Raw genomic sequence first — 11,634 nt, 5'->3', positions numbered from 1 at the left:
CACATTTCAAGGTTCCTTTTAATGTTATAAAGAAAAGTCTACATGTTTGAGGCCCAAACGTGCATCAAGTCAATAAGGTTTGAAGTGTAACACGTTTAAAGTAAAACTCTGGAGTACATCATATGTAAATAATTTAAATAAATAAAAATCTGGACTAGATTAACTCCTACCGGGTACAAAAAGAGGATTAACTTAAAGAATCCAACCACACAATATATTAAACTTTACAAACAAGTGCAAAGGCGTTAAGGTTTAACCAGTGCGACGTGAATTAAGACCAAAAAGCGAAGTTGTGGTTAGTGTCATAGAGGTTCTGTGTATATTTCCTATTCTGTGTGCTTTCACTCACTTTAAGTTAAAGTACAAAAAATTAAATACTAGAAAAGACGAGTAGTTTGGAGGAGCATGGCGATTTGTGCGACGTCCACCAGGTCAAGGATTCGTTTTTGGCCCCCTGAGCATCCTGGTTTCTATGTCATGGCTCTGTTATTAATAATCACAAAAGTTTAGGAACACACACACGCACACACACACACATACACACACACACGGACACAGCCTTTCAGCCTAAAGTTGGTCTTTGCCTTGCAAAAAATGTAAACGTATTTGAAGTATATACAGAAGGAAAAGTAAATAGTGAGGTCAAACAGGCCCTCTTCAGTCATATGTAAACAACACAGCAGTAAGCGTCACAGTTTCTCCATTACATTAATGTCCCAGTTATCCTTCTTCTGCATGTTCCTCTTTGTTCGTCGTCGGCTGCTGCTGTATCATCTTGATCATGGATAATTTTATGACTCTGGATGAGACAGAAACATTTTTGATTTTAAACTTTACTACTAACATAACACATTTAAGTTCAATTTCCACTGTAAACACTGTAAGGAACTATAAGACACTCTTACTAATGCTGCCATGTAAATGTACACAGATCGGGCATAACATTATGACCACCTTCCTAATATTGTGTAGTTCTCCCTTGTGCCTCCAAAACAGCTGTGACTCATCAGAGAATGGACATGGGCCTTCTGAGGGTGTCCTGTGTGTTAGGGAGGAATTTGCAGTGATGCCGATGAAGAAGAAGAAGTACCAGAGTCTTGTATGTCTTAGGCTGAAGGAGTTTATTTAGGCTCGTACGAGGAGAACAGAAGATTCGTCATCACAACATAAGTGCATGAGTCCACCTCAATTCTAAGGGACAAACAGTGAACTCAGATTCTTATACTAGAAAGGTGGGCCAAGGGAGCAAAGGGGAGATGTGTACATTCCATTGGCCATTGTACATAAACATGAAGATAAGGACTCACACCAACTAGGAAATACAAATTGTCTTCCAGGAATGGAGGACATTATCATCTAACTCCACAGCTGTGCCTGTAGACAGCCAGACAGTGAGACTGAAGACGCCAAAGGGACCATGGCCTTGGCATGTTCCTCAGAGAGAAAATAGGGCAGATAACTGACCCCAACAGTAGTCTAACATTAACTACACATAGGCAAGAGAAATTATTCTCTAACACTGTGGTGTCTGGTTGTTAGTGGGGGCCTTTGGGTCCAGCCCCCTGGGTTGAGGGGAGGGGCCTCTGTGGATCATCCCACAGATACTTGATCAGTCTGGGGTCTAGTGAATTTGGAGGCCAGGTCAACACCTTGTGCTGTTCTTCATGTTTATTTGAGTTGTTCCCTGCTGGGGATGGCTGCTGCCTGGTCTGGTCTAGGTGGGTGCTACATGTCTAAGTAACATCCCAGCAGAACACTGTACTGTCACAAGATGCTCAATGTTATTTATTTCTCCTGTCAGTGGTCATAATGTTATGCCTGATCGGTGTCAATGGCATTTTATTCTGTAACTCACAACCTTTGTACCGTAACAGGAAATTTTTGGAGAGGTCCAAGTTTGATGTGTTTGTGGATGTTTTCAGAAATGGCTTAAACTGCGTTTCCTTCACGATTTTATAATATGTCTGAGGAAAATGTTAATATCGCCGACAACCTCATCCATCAATTACACCTTTACATTTCCTCACAGAAAGAGAAAAAGATAAGAGAGAGACAGGAAGCTATGTACCAACATAGACAGATTTGTGACTGGTATAAAGCATATCAGACTGTTACAGCTGCAACAGGCGACGCAACCACAACAACAACGGCACAAAGAAAAGGTAAAAGCAACAAAATACAACGAGGCATATCTGTCCCCAGGCTGTACGAGCACTATGGTCGTCCATCTACTTTATTGGTATTCACAGTTTCCTCTCTCCAAAGCACTGAGTAACTTAATGATCAGTCATTATTCTATATGTAGGACTTCTTGTTATTTTCTTGCATGCTAATTCATTTTGACGGACCTACTGTTAAATGTGGAAATGTAAATTGTTGCACGTTTTACAGTGCAATGGCTAACAATGTTGCCATATCACCAAAGCGGGGCATGACAGAAAAAGTTAAAGCTGCTGCATAATGAGAGGAAAACAGAAACTCATAAATACCGCGGAGAGCGTTACCTGTGACTTCAGCTGTATCGTCAGCCAGAGGGTCCAAGTTCGTTACGTACTTTGTGCCGAAAACCTTCACCAGCTGCTCGAAAAACTTGCACTCCTGCTTATCACCTCTGAAAACAAGACACAGAATGTCAGAGCTTTTTAGAAAGAGGAAGAAAAATATGCTCAATGAACGAGGACACTGATATGATCTGAGCCATAGACTGACTAAAGATGGGCGGCAGAACTGCTCCTCAAAAGTGAAGCCAAAACAAGTAGAGCTCCCCCTGTTGTCTGGTTGCAGTATAGGTCATAAGCTCCACCCCCTCCATGTTAGTGGATGGGACTAGGGCCAAACTAAAACGCTAAAGTACACGTCAAATATTTTTCTACTATTTTAGGTAGTTAATATAAAGTTGATGCAAGTTCAAGTGTCAATTTTTTGGTCTCGGATTGTATTCTGGCTCCAAAGTCACAAGACGGCACCGCGCCTATCCCCAGGAAAATAGCGTCAGTTTGGCCAATGCAAGGAAATGCAATGCCCCCCCCCCCCCCCAAAAGTGAACAATGCTTACTTTCTGCCTTCTAGGAAGTGTCTGAAATTGGCCCTCAGCCTCTTAATCCTGGACTGACACTGTTCAGGAGTACGCTGGTAGCCCTGGCTGGCCATGACCTGAGAGATCTGGATGAAGATGGTTTTGTTCTTAGTGCAGCTCAGGTTCTCCTGGATCTCCTCGCTCCCCCAAACTTCCAGGAGTGTCTCGGTCTCCCCGTCACTCCAAGGCTGCTTAGAGTTGTCAGAGGCCCCTTGGTTGCCTGAGGTGAGTAACAATAGAAGTAACAGATTAAAATGAGAAAGCCTGCTTAGACAAATATACACCATTACAGTGCTACCTGATTGGTAGAAAAACACTTAACTGGCTTATAATGTTTGGTATTAATAATGTGTTTCCTTCTACTGTAATTTGAGCCAAAGAGAAGAGAAACTAGATCCAAATGTGTCCAATTTACACGGTGAATACAAATTCCTGAGCAAATTTGTCGTACATACCTTTCGCTTCACTTTTCTTTTGGCCCGATTCAGTGTCAGAGTCCTCCGGTTCATCCAGAAGTGGGACATCTGCGACTGAGTCGTTCGCTTTCAGCTCCTTCCTTAAGATTTTCTTCATATCGTTGAAGAATTTAAATTCCTCCCTGAAATTGAAAACCAGACAAATCATGTTTCACTTGTTTGCCTAGTGTCAGCTGGCAAAGTTAAATGCAGTTCCCACTGGTAAGTACTCTAAACAACATAGAACAACTTGCAGACCCGTGCAACATGTGGATATACTAAATACACATTACAAAGCAGGATGTGGACAGATATCCTAAGCTTCAGAAACCAATTAAACAAACAACCTCAGTTTTCCCACCAGTCCACCAGAACTGAAGAAGCTACTCGGATGAGTGGTGAAACGTCTTCTGAACAAACTCTACAAGTCCAGTTGCCTTTTTAAACCTTTTTTGGATATACCATGACCTGGATGACTGAGAACCTTCACAGACAATTAAACAAATGCTGTGTATGGATTGAATAAGAATCACATCGTCGCTGACCTTTCATGGGCGAAGCCGTATTTAAGGCGCTTAATTCGTGTGTAGCACTGCTCCGATGTCCTGATAAACCCATGGTCATTCATCCTCTCTGAGACATACTCAAACACATGCCGGTTCCTCAGGGAGCCCCTCAGGGTGAGCTGGACGTTGTCTTGACCCCAGATCTCCAGCAAGGTGCGAGTCTCCTGGTCCGACCAGGGCATCTTTCTGCTCTGGTCGGACAGGAGATGGCTGGTTGAGGGCTCCTCGTCTATGGAAAGGGTAGACGTGTCTTTTACTGGGTATTAATCTTTGACACAAACCGATTGTGTTTAAACTTACACAAGGCAGGATCATCGTCAACGAGGGGCTGTAATGCGGTGTCAGCAACGGTGCTGTCCATCTGAGTGAACATAGAGTTGTTACCAAGCACCGGAGCGAGAAGGTTGAAGTATCGAAACACTGTGGGCCGCCCCCCACTTCTGTAAAACAAAAATCAAAGCTAAGCACATCGCCCTGAAATTCTCAACCCGTGAGTTATTCCTTTTCTTTACCTCCAGTTATTGCAGTAACGCCTGTACGTCTTCTTCAGCCTTTTAATCCGTGTGTGGCACTGCTCCGCCGTCCTCAGGTAGCCTATGGCGGCCATTTTCTCCGATATCTCTGCAAATATGTGCCCGTTGCGGACGCATGTTTTCAGGCTGTCCTGCACGTCGTCTGCCGCCCACACCTCGATGAGAGCGACCGTCTCCTGCTCCGTCCATGCTGTGTTCACACCTTCTCCGCCACCTGCAGGCAAACAGAGACACCAGGTGTTATTGAATGTTTACCTAACAGAGGAATGTCCTCCACGGCTAAAACGTTACCCGAATCCTGGTCGGCTTGATCGTCTTTTTCATCGTACTCGTCGAGAGAAGCCGCCTCCTGTCCAAGTATTTGTTCCAGCTGGTTGTAGAACTTATAATCTACTTTTCTTCCGCATCTAGAAAGAGTGAAGAGATAATTAATAGTTAACTGCTTGGATTAAATTCGTGAAAACCGACAGAACCACACAGAGAGTCTCATCTCACTTCTTCCTGTCGTAGCACTGCCGGAAGTTGGTCCTCAGAGATTTGACTTTCCAGCGGCACTGCTCTGAGGTTTTCGAGAAGCCGAGATCCTGCATCCTCTCTGAAATGTCGGCATAGACGTGACCGTTGTGGACGAAACCCCTCAGCGCCTTCTGAACTTCTTCTTCGCCCCAGATATCGATAAGCGCCAGGGTCTCCTCGTCCGACCATGAGCTGGGTGCTGCTTTTTCTGGCGACATGCCGACTTCGCCATCTAACATGAAAGACACAGAACTTCAGTGTCCACACTCCTTAAAGGGCGTGTAGGGTTAACAGTTGGTTGACATTTTACCTCTTTCACTGACTGATTCACTATTAGAGTCTTCCGATATTTCAATGGAGTCCGTCACCACAGCGGACGACGTCGGCGGCTCCTTGTCCAGAATTTGTTCCAGCAGATCATAGAATTTAAAGTCGACTTTATCCGTACCAGACGAGCTACAAGAAGGAAAAAAAAGGTGTATTAACGCAAAGTGCCCTCCTCACCAGTTTAGAATGAACATTCACGCGCGGTTTTTACCTCATGTTTTCCTGACAATGCCGGTAGTTGGCTTTCAGTCGTTTGATCCTGGTGTGGCACTGCTCTGCGCTGCGGGAGTAGCCGTTGGCACCGAGTTTCTCTGATATCTCAGTGAAAATGTGACCGTTGTGTGGGTAGCGTTTCAGGCAATGCTGAACCTAAATGTAAGTGGAAGTCATGGTAAAGGTAGCCATCGTTAGATCACACGAGATATAACGATCTAAGAAAAAGTCGCCACCTGGATTTAACTAAGCAAATAGGTAGGATCTTTCAGCTGGCAAAAAGTTATTTAACCCCCAACTGATTTCTTAAACAACCATATTGAAAGACACATCCTGTAGTTGTGGAAAAGATGTTGGTCTGTTTGAGAAGGGTCATATCATTGGCATGCATCAAGCAGTGAAAACATCTAAAGAGATTGTAGAAACTACTAAAATTTGGTTAAGAACTGTCCAACGCATTATTAAAAAGTGGAAGGATAGTGGGGAACCATCGTCTTCCAGGAAGAAATGTCGTTAAAAAAAAATCCTGACTGCTCGTGATCGATGATGACTTAAACGTTTGGTGAAATCAAATCTAAGAAAAACAACAGTAGAACTCAGGGCTATGTTTAATAGTGAAAGTAAGAGCATTTCCACACTTGCAATGAGAAAGGAACTCAAGGGATTGGGACTAAACAGCTGTGTAGCCTTAAGAAAACCACTAATCAGTGAGGCTAACCGGAAAAAAAAGGCTTCAGTGTGCTAGGGAGCATAAAGATTGGACTCTGGAGGAATGGAAGAAGGTCATGTGGTCTGATGAGTCCAGATTTACCCTGTTCCAGTGTGATGGGGGCATCAGGGTAAGAAGGTATTGTCACAAGATGCTCAATGTTATTCATTTCTCCTGTCAGTGGTTTTAATGTTGTGGCTGATGGTGTATAATGGAAATAAACTTCCAAATAACAGCACAAAGTCAGCTTGATTATCAGACAAGTTAAGATAATTACTCACTCGCTGGTTAATCTGATTCATATTACGACATTGTTGCTCTACCTGTGGGTCTCCCCAGATCTCTAGAAGGATGATCGTCTCTTTGTCCGACCAAGGGACTTTTTTCCTGTCCTCTGGGAGTCCCGCAATTGACTCTGAAGAGACACAAAGAAAAAGAATAAATAAAAATTTGGATGGAAAACTCATTTAGTTTTAGTTTGATCACTTGACTGAGCCATTTCAGCAATCATCAATCCCTCCTGTGCTGCTGATACTACATTTAGATTTGTATTAGCCATGCTGCTTTAAGTGAATTCAAGTACACTACATTAATATTATATTACAAACTACTGCCTTGTAGAATACCATTTCACTTTCACATATGTCCAACATTACAATATTACTCTCCGCAGAACCTTAAACTGTTTATAATTTGTACTATAAAAGGACACAGATGAAGAATACAACAGGATTTTGAAACGCACACAAAGTTATTATAAAATATGTAAATTGTAGGAGCAGAGCATAATGTAACACGAGGACGATCAGTGTACTAACTGCATTTGTCTATAGCATGACCTGGAGGATATAATCTAAATTGCACATTTCATCTGAGCGTCTTTCCGGGACTCACACTAATCACTCAGCGTATATTGAATAAGTGGCATTAAAAACAGCACAGCTGGTTTTCTAAACTGAAATCGGAGGAGAATATTTACCGTTGTCCTGGTGACCGTAGACGGGAAAGTCTTCTTCAGCCTCTACTGTTATTTCATCCAACTGCTGCACCGCAGAGAAGTCCTTCACTAAAATCCTTCCCAGTTCGTTGTAAAACTTGCACTCAGCTTGCTCTTGTCCTTTCAGTCTGCAATGTAGAGATAGGAGAAAAAGCAGATAAATACAGGAAGGCTTCAAAGATGAACATCTCCGCTGGCTCTTTCTACTAAATGCTTACATACTTGTTTTGGTAGCACTGCCTGAAATTTGATCTCAGCCTCTTGAGCCTCGTCTGACACTGATCTGGTGTTCTGGAGAAGCCCTGGGCGACCATCCTTTTGGATATGTTGGAAAAAATGTGGCCCGTTCTGTGCATTCTCTTGTCTTCCCCCCACGTGTTGATGAGGGCCAGAGTCTCCAAGTCGGTCCAGGGAACGCTTCTGGTTCCTTAAACAAAAACATAACACAATATTTTACTGGAATCTGTCATGTTGATATAACACTGCATCATGGCTGATGTCTTTTTACCTTTAAATGGACATGAGTCAACTAAACAGCAACAGTAACTATTGTTTGCTTTTTGTTGGTGGTTCTTAAAGGGGAAGTACTGTATTGCACAACCTGGACCTTATTTCTGGCATAAAATACGATCGTTTACTCAGTCATGTAACTTTGGTGTCATTTGTAGTCAGTCTTGAGATATTTAGATCTGCGTATATCCATATAGTGGGAGTGACTGGGGCACCGAAACGCAGCCTCTAAATAACGCAAAACTTGTTCATTTCACCAGTATTTTGTTATCGTACGCTAGTGCTATTCCCCGTTGAGTCCGGAGTTACCCGTTACAGACCTCGGATGATGTCTTCTGACCTGGATGATGTAATCTCTGAGCACCGCGCGCACCCACGACGGTCATGATCAGAGATGACATCATCCAGGTCAGAAGACATCATCCGAGGTCTGTAACGGGTAACTCCGGACTCAACGGGGAATAGCACTAACGTATGATAACAAAATATTGGTGAAATGAACGAGTTTTGCGTTATTTAGAGGCTGCGTTTCGGTGCCCCAGTCAGTCCCACTATATAGATATACGGCGCTCTAAATACCTCCCGATTGACTACAAATGACACCAAAGTTATATGGGTGAGTAAACGATCATATTTTATGCCAGAAATAAGGTCCAGGTTGTAAAAAACAGTAGTTCTCCTTAAAACCACCAACAGTCTGCTATTATTTGCAAAAAATAAATGTGACATTGTACCAGTTCCCAGTTGGCCCAGTTGGCTGACAAACTGAAAGTCCTCTTCGCCGTCTTGGGAGTCGTCTTCATCAATGACTTCCTCGACCTCGAAGGTGACCTCGGGAACTGCAGATGAAGCAGAGGAGCCAAGGACCTGCTCCAGTTGTGCATAAAATTTACGCTCCTTGGAGTTCCCCCTGGTGGCAGATCGGGGAGGAGACAAAAGGCGCCCAAATTACAGCTTATGTTTGAGAATTATCCGACAAAGACAGCTAAAAGAATCTGTGCCATTTAATTTAATACCCACTTGTTCTGCCGGAAGCATTTCTTCAGCGTTTTGATCCTCGTCTGACACTGTTCCGCCGTCCTCATGTAGCCCCTCTCCACCATCTTCTGCGCAATTTGAGTGAATATGTGACGGTTTTTCAAGCAGCCCTTCAAAGCCCGCTGCACAGAGTCCTTCCCCCAGATGTCGAGCAGATGGAGCGTCTCCTCGTCTGACCAGGGAACTTTTGTGTCTGCCACGAGTGGGAAAGAACCTTCCTGAGAGTCTGAAATTAGACATGAAGAGTAAGTTAAAGCTTTGACGAAACGTTAAGAACAAATATGAACTGGGCCACACATAAACTGCACAAACCTGTATATTCTCCCCATATGGAGATCAGAGGAGATTCACCTGAATTCTCGCCATCCATCGAGGAGTCCCTGCAAAGGTCAAAAACTAAAATTAACTTAATGTTGATCATTTTGCGGTCTGCAAAGATTAGTTTAGACATTCGTAGTGTTTGTTTTGAAAAGGACATGAAGCAGATATAATTTAGCAATGATGTGTTTACACGAGGAAAGAAAAGAGATGGAAAGATTCAGTGTTGCAGTGATTCGCTGGAGAGAAACTGGTGTTTTTAATGGATTAAATTGACTTATTTTGCAAAAGTTCAATAAGGAAGATCTGTCCCTTCACATTTTCTTTCCTCCACGGTGAATACTCGCTATTCCTGCCGCTCCATTTCTTCATCTCTTCCGCTTCCCAGATCCCACTTCCCTAAACTCTCCAAGTCAACAATCCCTAGCTCTTGTCCTTATTTAGATTTTAAAACCCTTGCCATCTCCACCTCTTCCTGGTCGTTCCAGGAGCTTCATCAAAAGCTGTCATCAGCTACCTGCTAACTTGAGACCAGTGCCTGGCCAAAAATAAAGTCACCACCTAGATTTAACTAAGCAAATAGGTTTGAGCCTCCTTTTGGATAATTACGGCATGGGTGATTATCTTTCAGCTGGCAATAACTTATTTAACCGAAACTGATGCAATGGGTAGCTTCTCATTTCTTAAACAACCATATCGAAAGACACATCCTGCGGTCGTGGAAAAGATGTTAGTCTGTTTGAGAAGGGTCAAATCATTAGCATGCATAAGCAGAGAAAACTGCAGAAGACTAAGGAGACTGCAGAAACTGCTAAAATTGGGTTAAGAACTGTCCAACGCATTACTAAGTAAGAGCATTTCCACACGTACAATGCGAAGGGAATTAGGACTGAACAGCTGTGTAGCCTCAAGGAAACCACTAATCAGTGAGGCTAACCGAAAAAAAAAAAAAAGGATTCAGTGTGCTAGGGAGCATAAAGATTGGAATCTGGAGCAATGAAAGAAGGTCATGTGGTCTGATGAGTCCAGATTTACCCTGTTCCAGAGTGATGGGGGCATCAGGGTAAGAAGAGAGGCAGAGGAAGTGATGCACCCATCATGCCTAGTGTCTACTGTACAAGCCTGTGGGGGCAGTGCTATGATCTGGGGTTGCTGCAGTTGTTCAGGTCTAGGTTCAGCAACATTATGTGCCCAAAGAATGAGGTCAGCTGACTACCTGAATATACTGAAAAAAATGGTGTTGGCGTTGTTTAGAGGTTAATATTACGCTATCAAGTCACTGGTCCGGCCTGTTGAGATCAAATTGGGCTGAGCTGACATGAGTCTGATGCCCCTGTTCCAGGACATTTGATTATGGGCCATTAGACTGACATTAAAATCCATTCCTAGCGTGGCCAAACACAATGAGAAAGCAAAACGGACCCCAACAAGAAACCAGTGTTGTGTCTTTGTGTGCAACAAATGAAACATCTTACAAGAAAGCTGAAGCATTTACAGGCTGCTTCGGAGGAACGTCCACATCGCCACTCCGCTTCCTCTTCCTCAACACCCGTTCTGTCTTCAAGCTTTGGTTGCTCTCACTGGCTTCTGAATCCATGTCTGCGGTGTCATTACATGTTGTGAGGTCTATGGTTTCGTCACATGGCTGTGCACTAAGTGATTTCCTCTCCTGAGAAGTGTTCCCGGCCCCGACCTTCAGCTGCCAACTGCCAGAGTCCCTCGACTCCCTTGGTCTTTGTCTGATCGCCTCAGACTTCCTCCTGCTCGACTTTTCCAAGCTGCTCGTTTTGATGGAACTGCTAAGAAGTGCTTTGTGTTCTGGAGGCGTCGAGTCTTGGAGAGCAGGTGAGCAGGAGGCTGCGTCCATGTCTGGCTTGGTCCCAGGAGGCAGCGAGAGGGAAGACAGGATGCAGTCGTCCATTGGTAATAAGCTAGGATCTACAAGTGAGAGTAGAGATGGATCAGACACTGGATTGGTTCAAACATAAACCACTGAGAAAGAAAGAACGGACTCTTTCAAAACATTTAAATCCCTTTTTGTTGTGTGAAAACCTACAAGGAGCAATCTACAGACTATAATGTAGGAACTACAGGAACTTAACTGGCAAAAACACACTAACAAGCTTGTTTGTTTGGACTATACATACAATATCTCCCACCACCTGGAGCCTTTAATTACCTTTCTCTTCAAAGTGACCGAGGTTTCTGTGGTGTTCAAGTACAGCCTTCATGTCCTCTGGCGGGAAAAAGGATTGTAAACAGTCGTCGAGGAATGACGGAGTGTCTTTGAGTGAAGCTGCCAACTGAGAAGAGAGATCAAGTTTATAGTTGAAGTTATTCAGCACTATTTATTTATTTTTTATGATCTACACTAAA

The 11,634-nt window shown here is 43.5% G+C and overlaps 1 protein-coding gene across 1 annotated transcript in view; it reads right to left on the bottom strand.

The window, feature by feature from the left end:
• The window catches only part of LOC311508445 (uncharacterized protein), a 30,879-nt gene continuing 19,245 nt past the window's right edge, over nucleotides 1-11,634 (bottom strand). Inside the window, exons 6-24 of the mRNA XM_084573203.1 lie at nucleotides 11,438-11,561; nucleotides 10,734-11,196; nucleotides 9,253-9,320; nucleotides 8,923-9,166; nucleotides 8,637-8,812; nucleotides 7,615-7,819; nucleotides 7,375-7,520; nucleotides 6,719-6,810; nucleotides 5,685-5,842; nucleotides 5,457-5,602; nucleotides 5,126-5,378; nucleotides 4,922-5,037; nucleotides 4,610-4,844; nucleotides 4,398-4,537; nucleotides 4,077-4,326; nucleotides 3,532-3,674; nucleotides 3,056-3,296; nucleotides 2,505-2,611; nucleotides 1-799 (exon numbers count right to left, since the gene is read on the bottom strand). Coding sequence (XP_084429329.1) covers nucleotides 792-799; nucleotides 2,505-2,611; nucleotides 3,056-3,296; nucleotides 3,532-3,674; nucleotides 4,077-4,326; nucleotides 4,398-4,537; nucleotides 4,610-4,844; nucleotides 4,922-5,037; nucleotides 5,126-5,378; nucleotides 5,457-5,602; nucleotides 5,685-5,842; nucleotides 6,719-6,810; nucleotides 7,375-7,520; nucleotides 7,615-7,819; nucleotides 8,637-8,812; nucleotides 8,923-9,166; nucleotides 9,253-9,320; nucleotides 10,734-11,196; nucleotides 11,438-11,561 — 3,315 coding nt within the window. The 3' untranslated portion in view covers nucleotides 1-791. The remainder of the gene's footprint in view (nucleotides 800-2,504; nucleotides 2,612-3,055; nucleotides 3,297-3,531; nucleotides 3,675-4,076; nucleotides 4,327-4,397; nucleotides 4,538-4,609; nucleotides 4,845-4,921; nucleotides 5,038-5,125; nucleotides 5,379-5,456; nucleotides 5,603-5,684; nucleotides 5,843-6,718; nucleotides 6,811-7,374; nucleotides 7,521-7,614; nucleotides 7,820-8,636; nucleotides 8,813-8,922; nucleotides 9,167-9,252; nucleotides 9,321-10,733; nucleotides 11,197-11,437; nucleotides 11,562-11,634) is intronic.

The sequence above is a fragment of the Chelon labrosus genome (assembly GCF_963514085.1).
Source record: "Chelon labrosus genome assembly, chromosome: 23".
Taxonomy (NCBI): Eukaryota; Metazoa; Chordata; class Actinopteri; order Mugiliformes; family Mugilidae; genus Chelon; species Chelon labrosus.
This window is presented reverse-complemented; position numbering and strand designations above follow the sequence as displayed.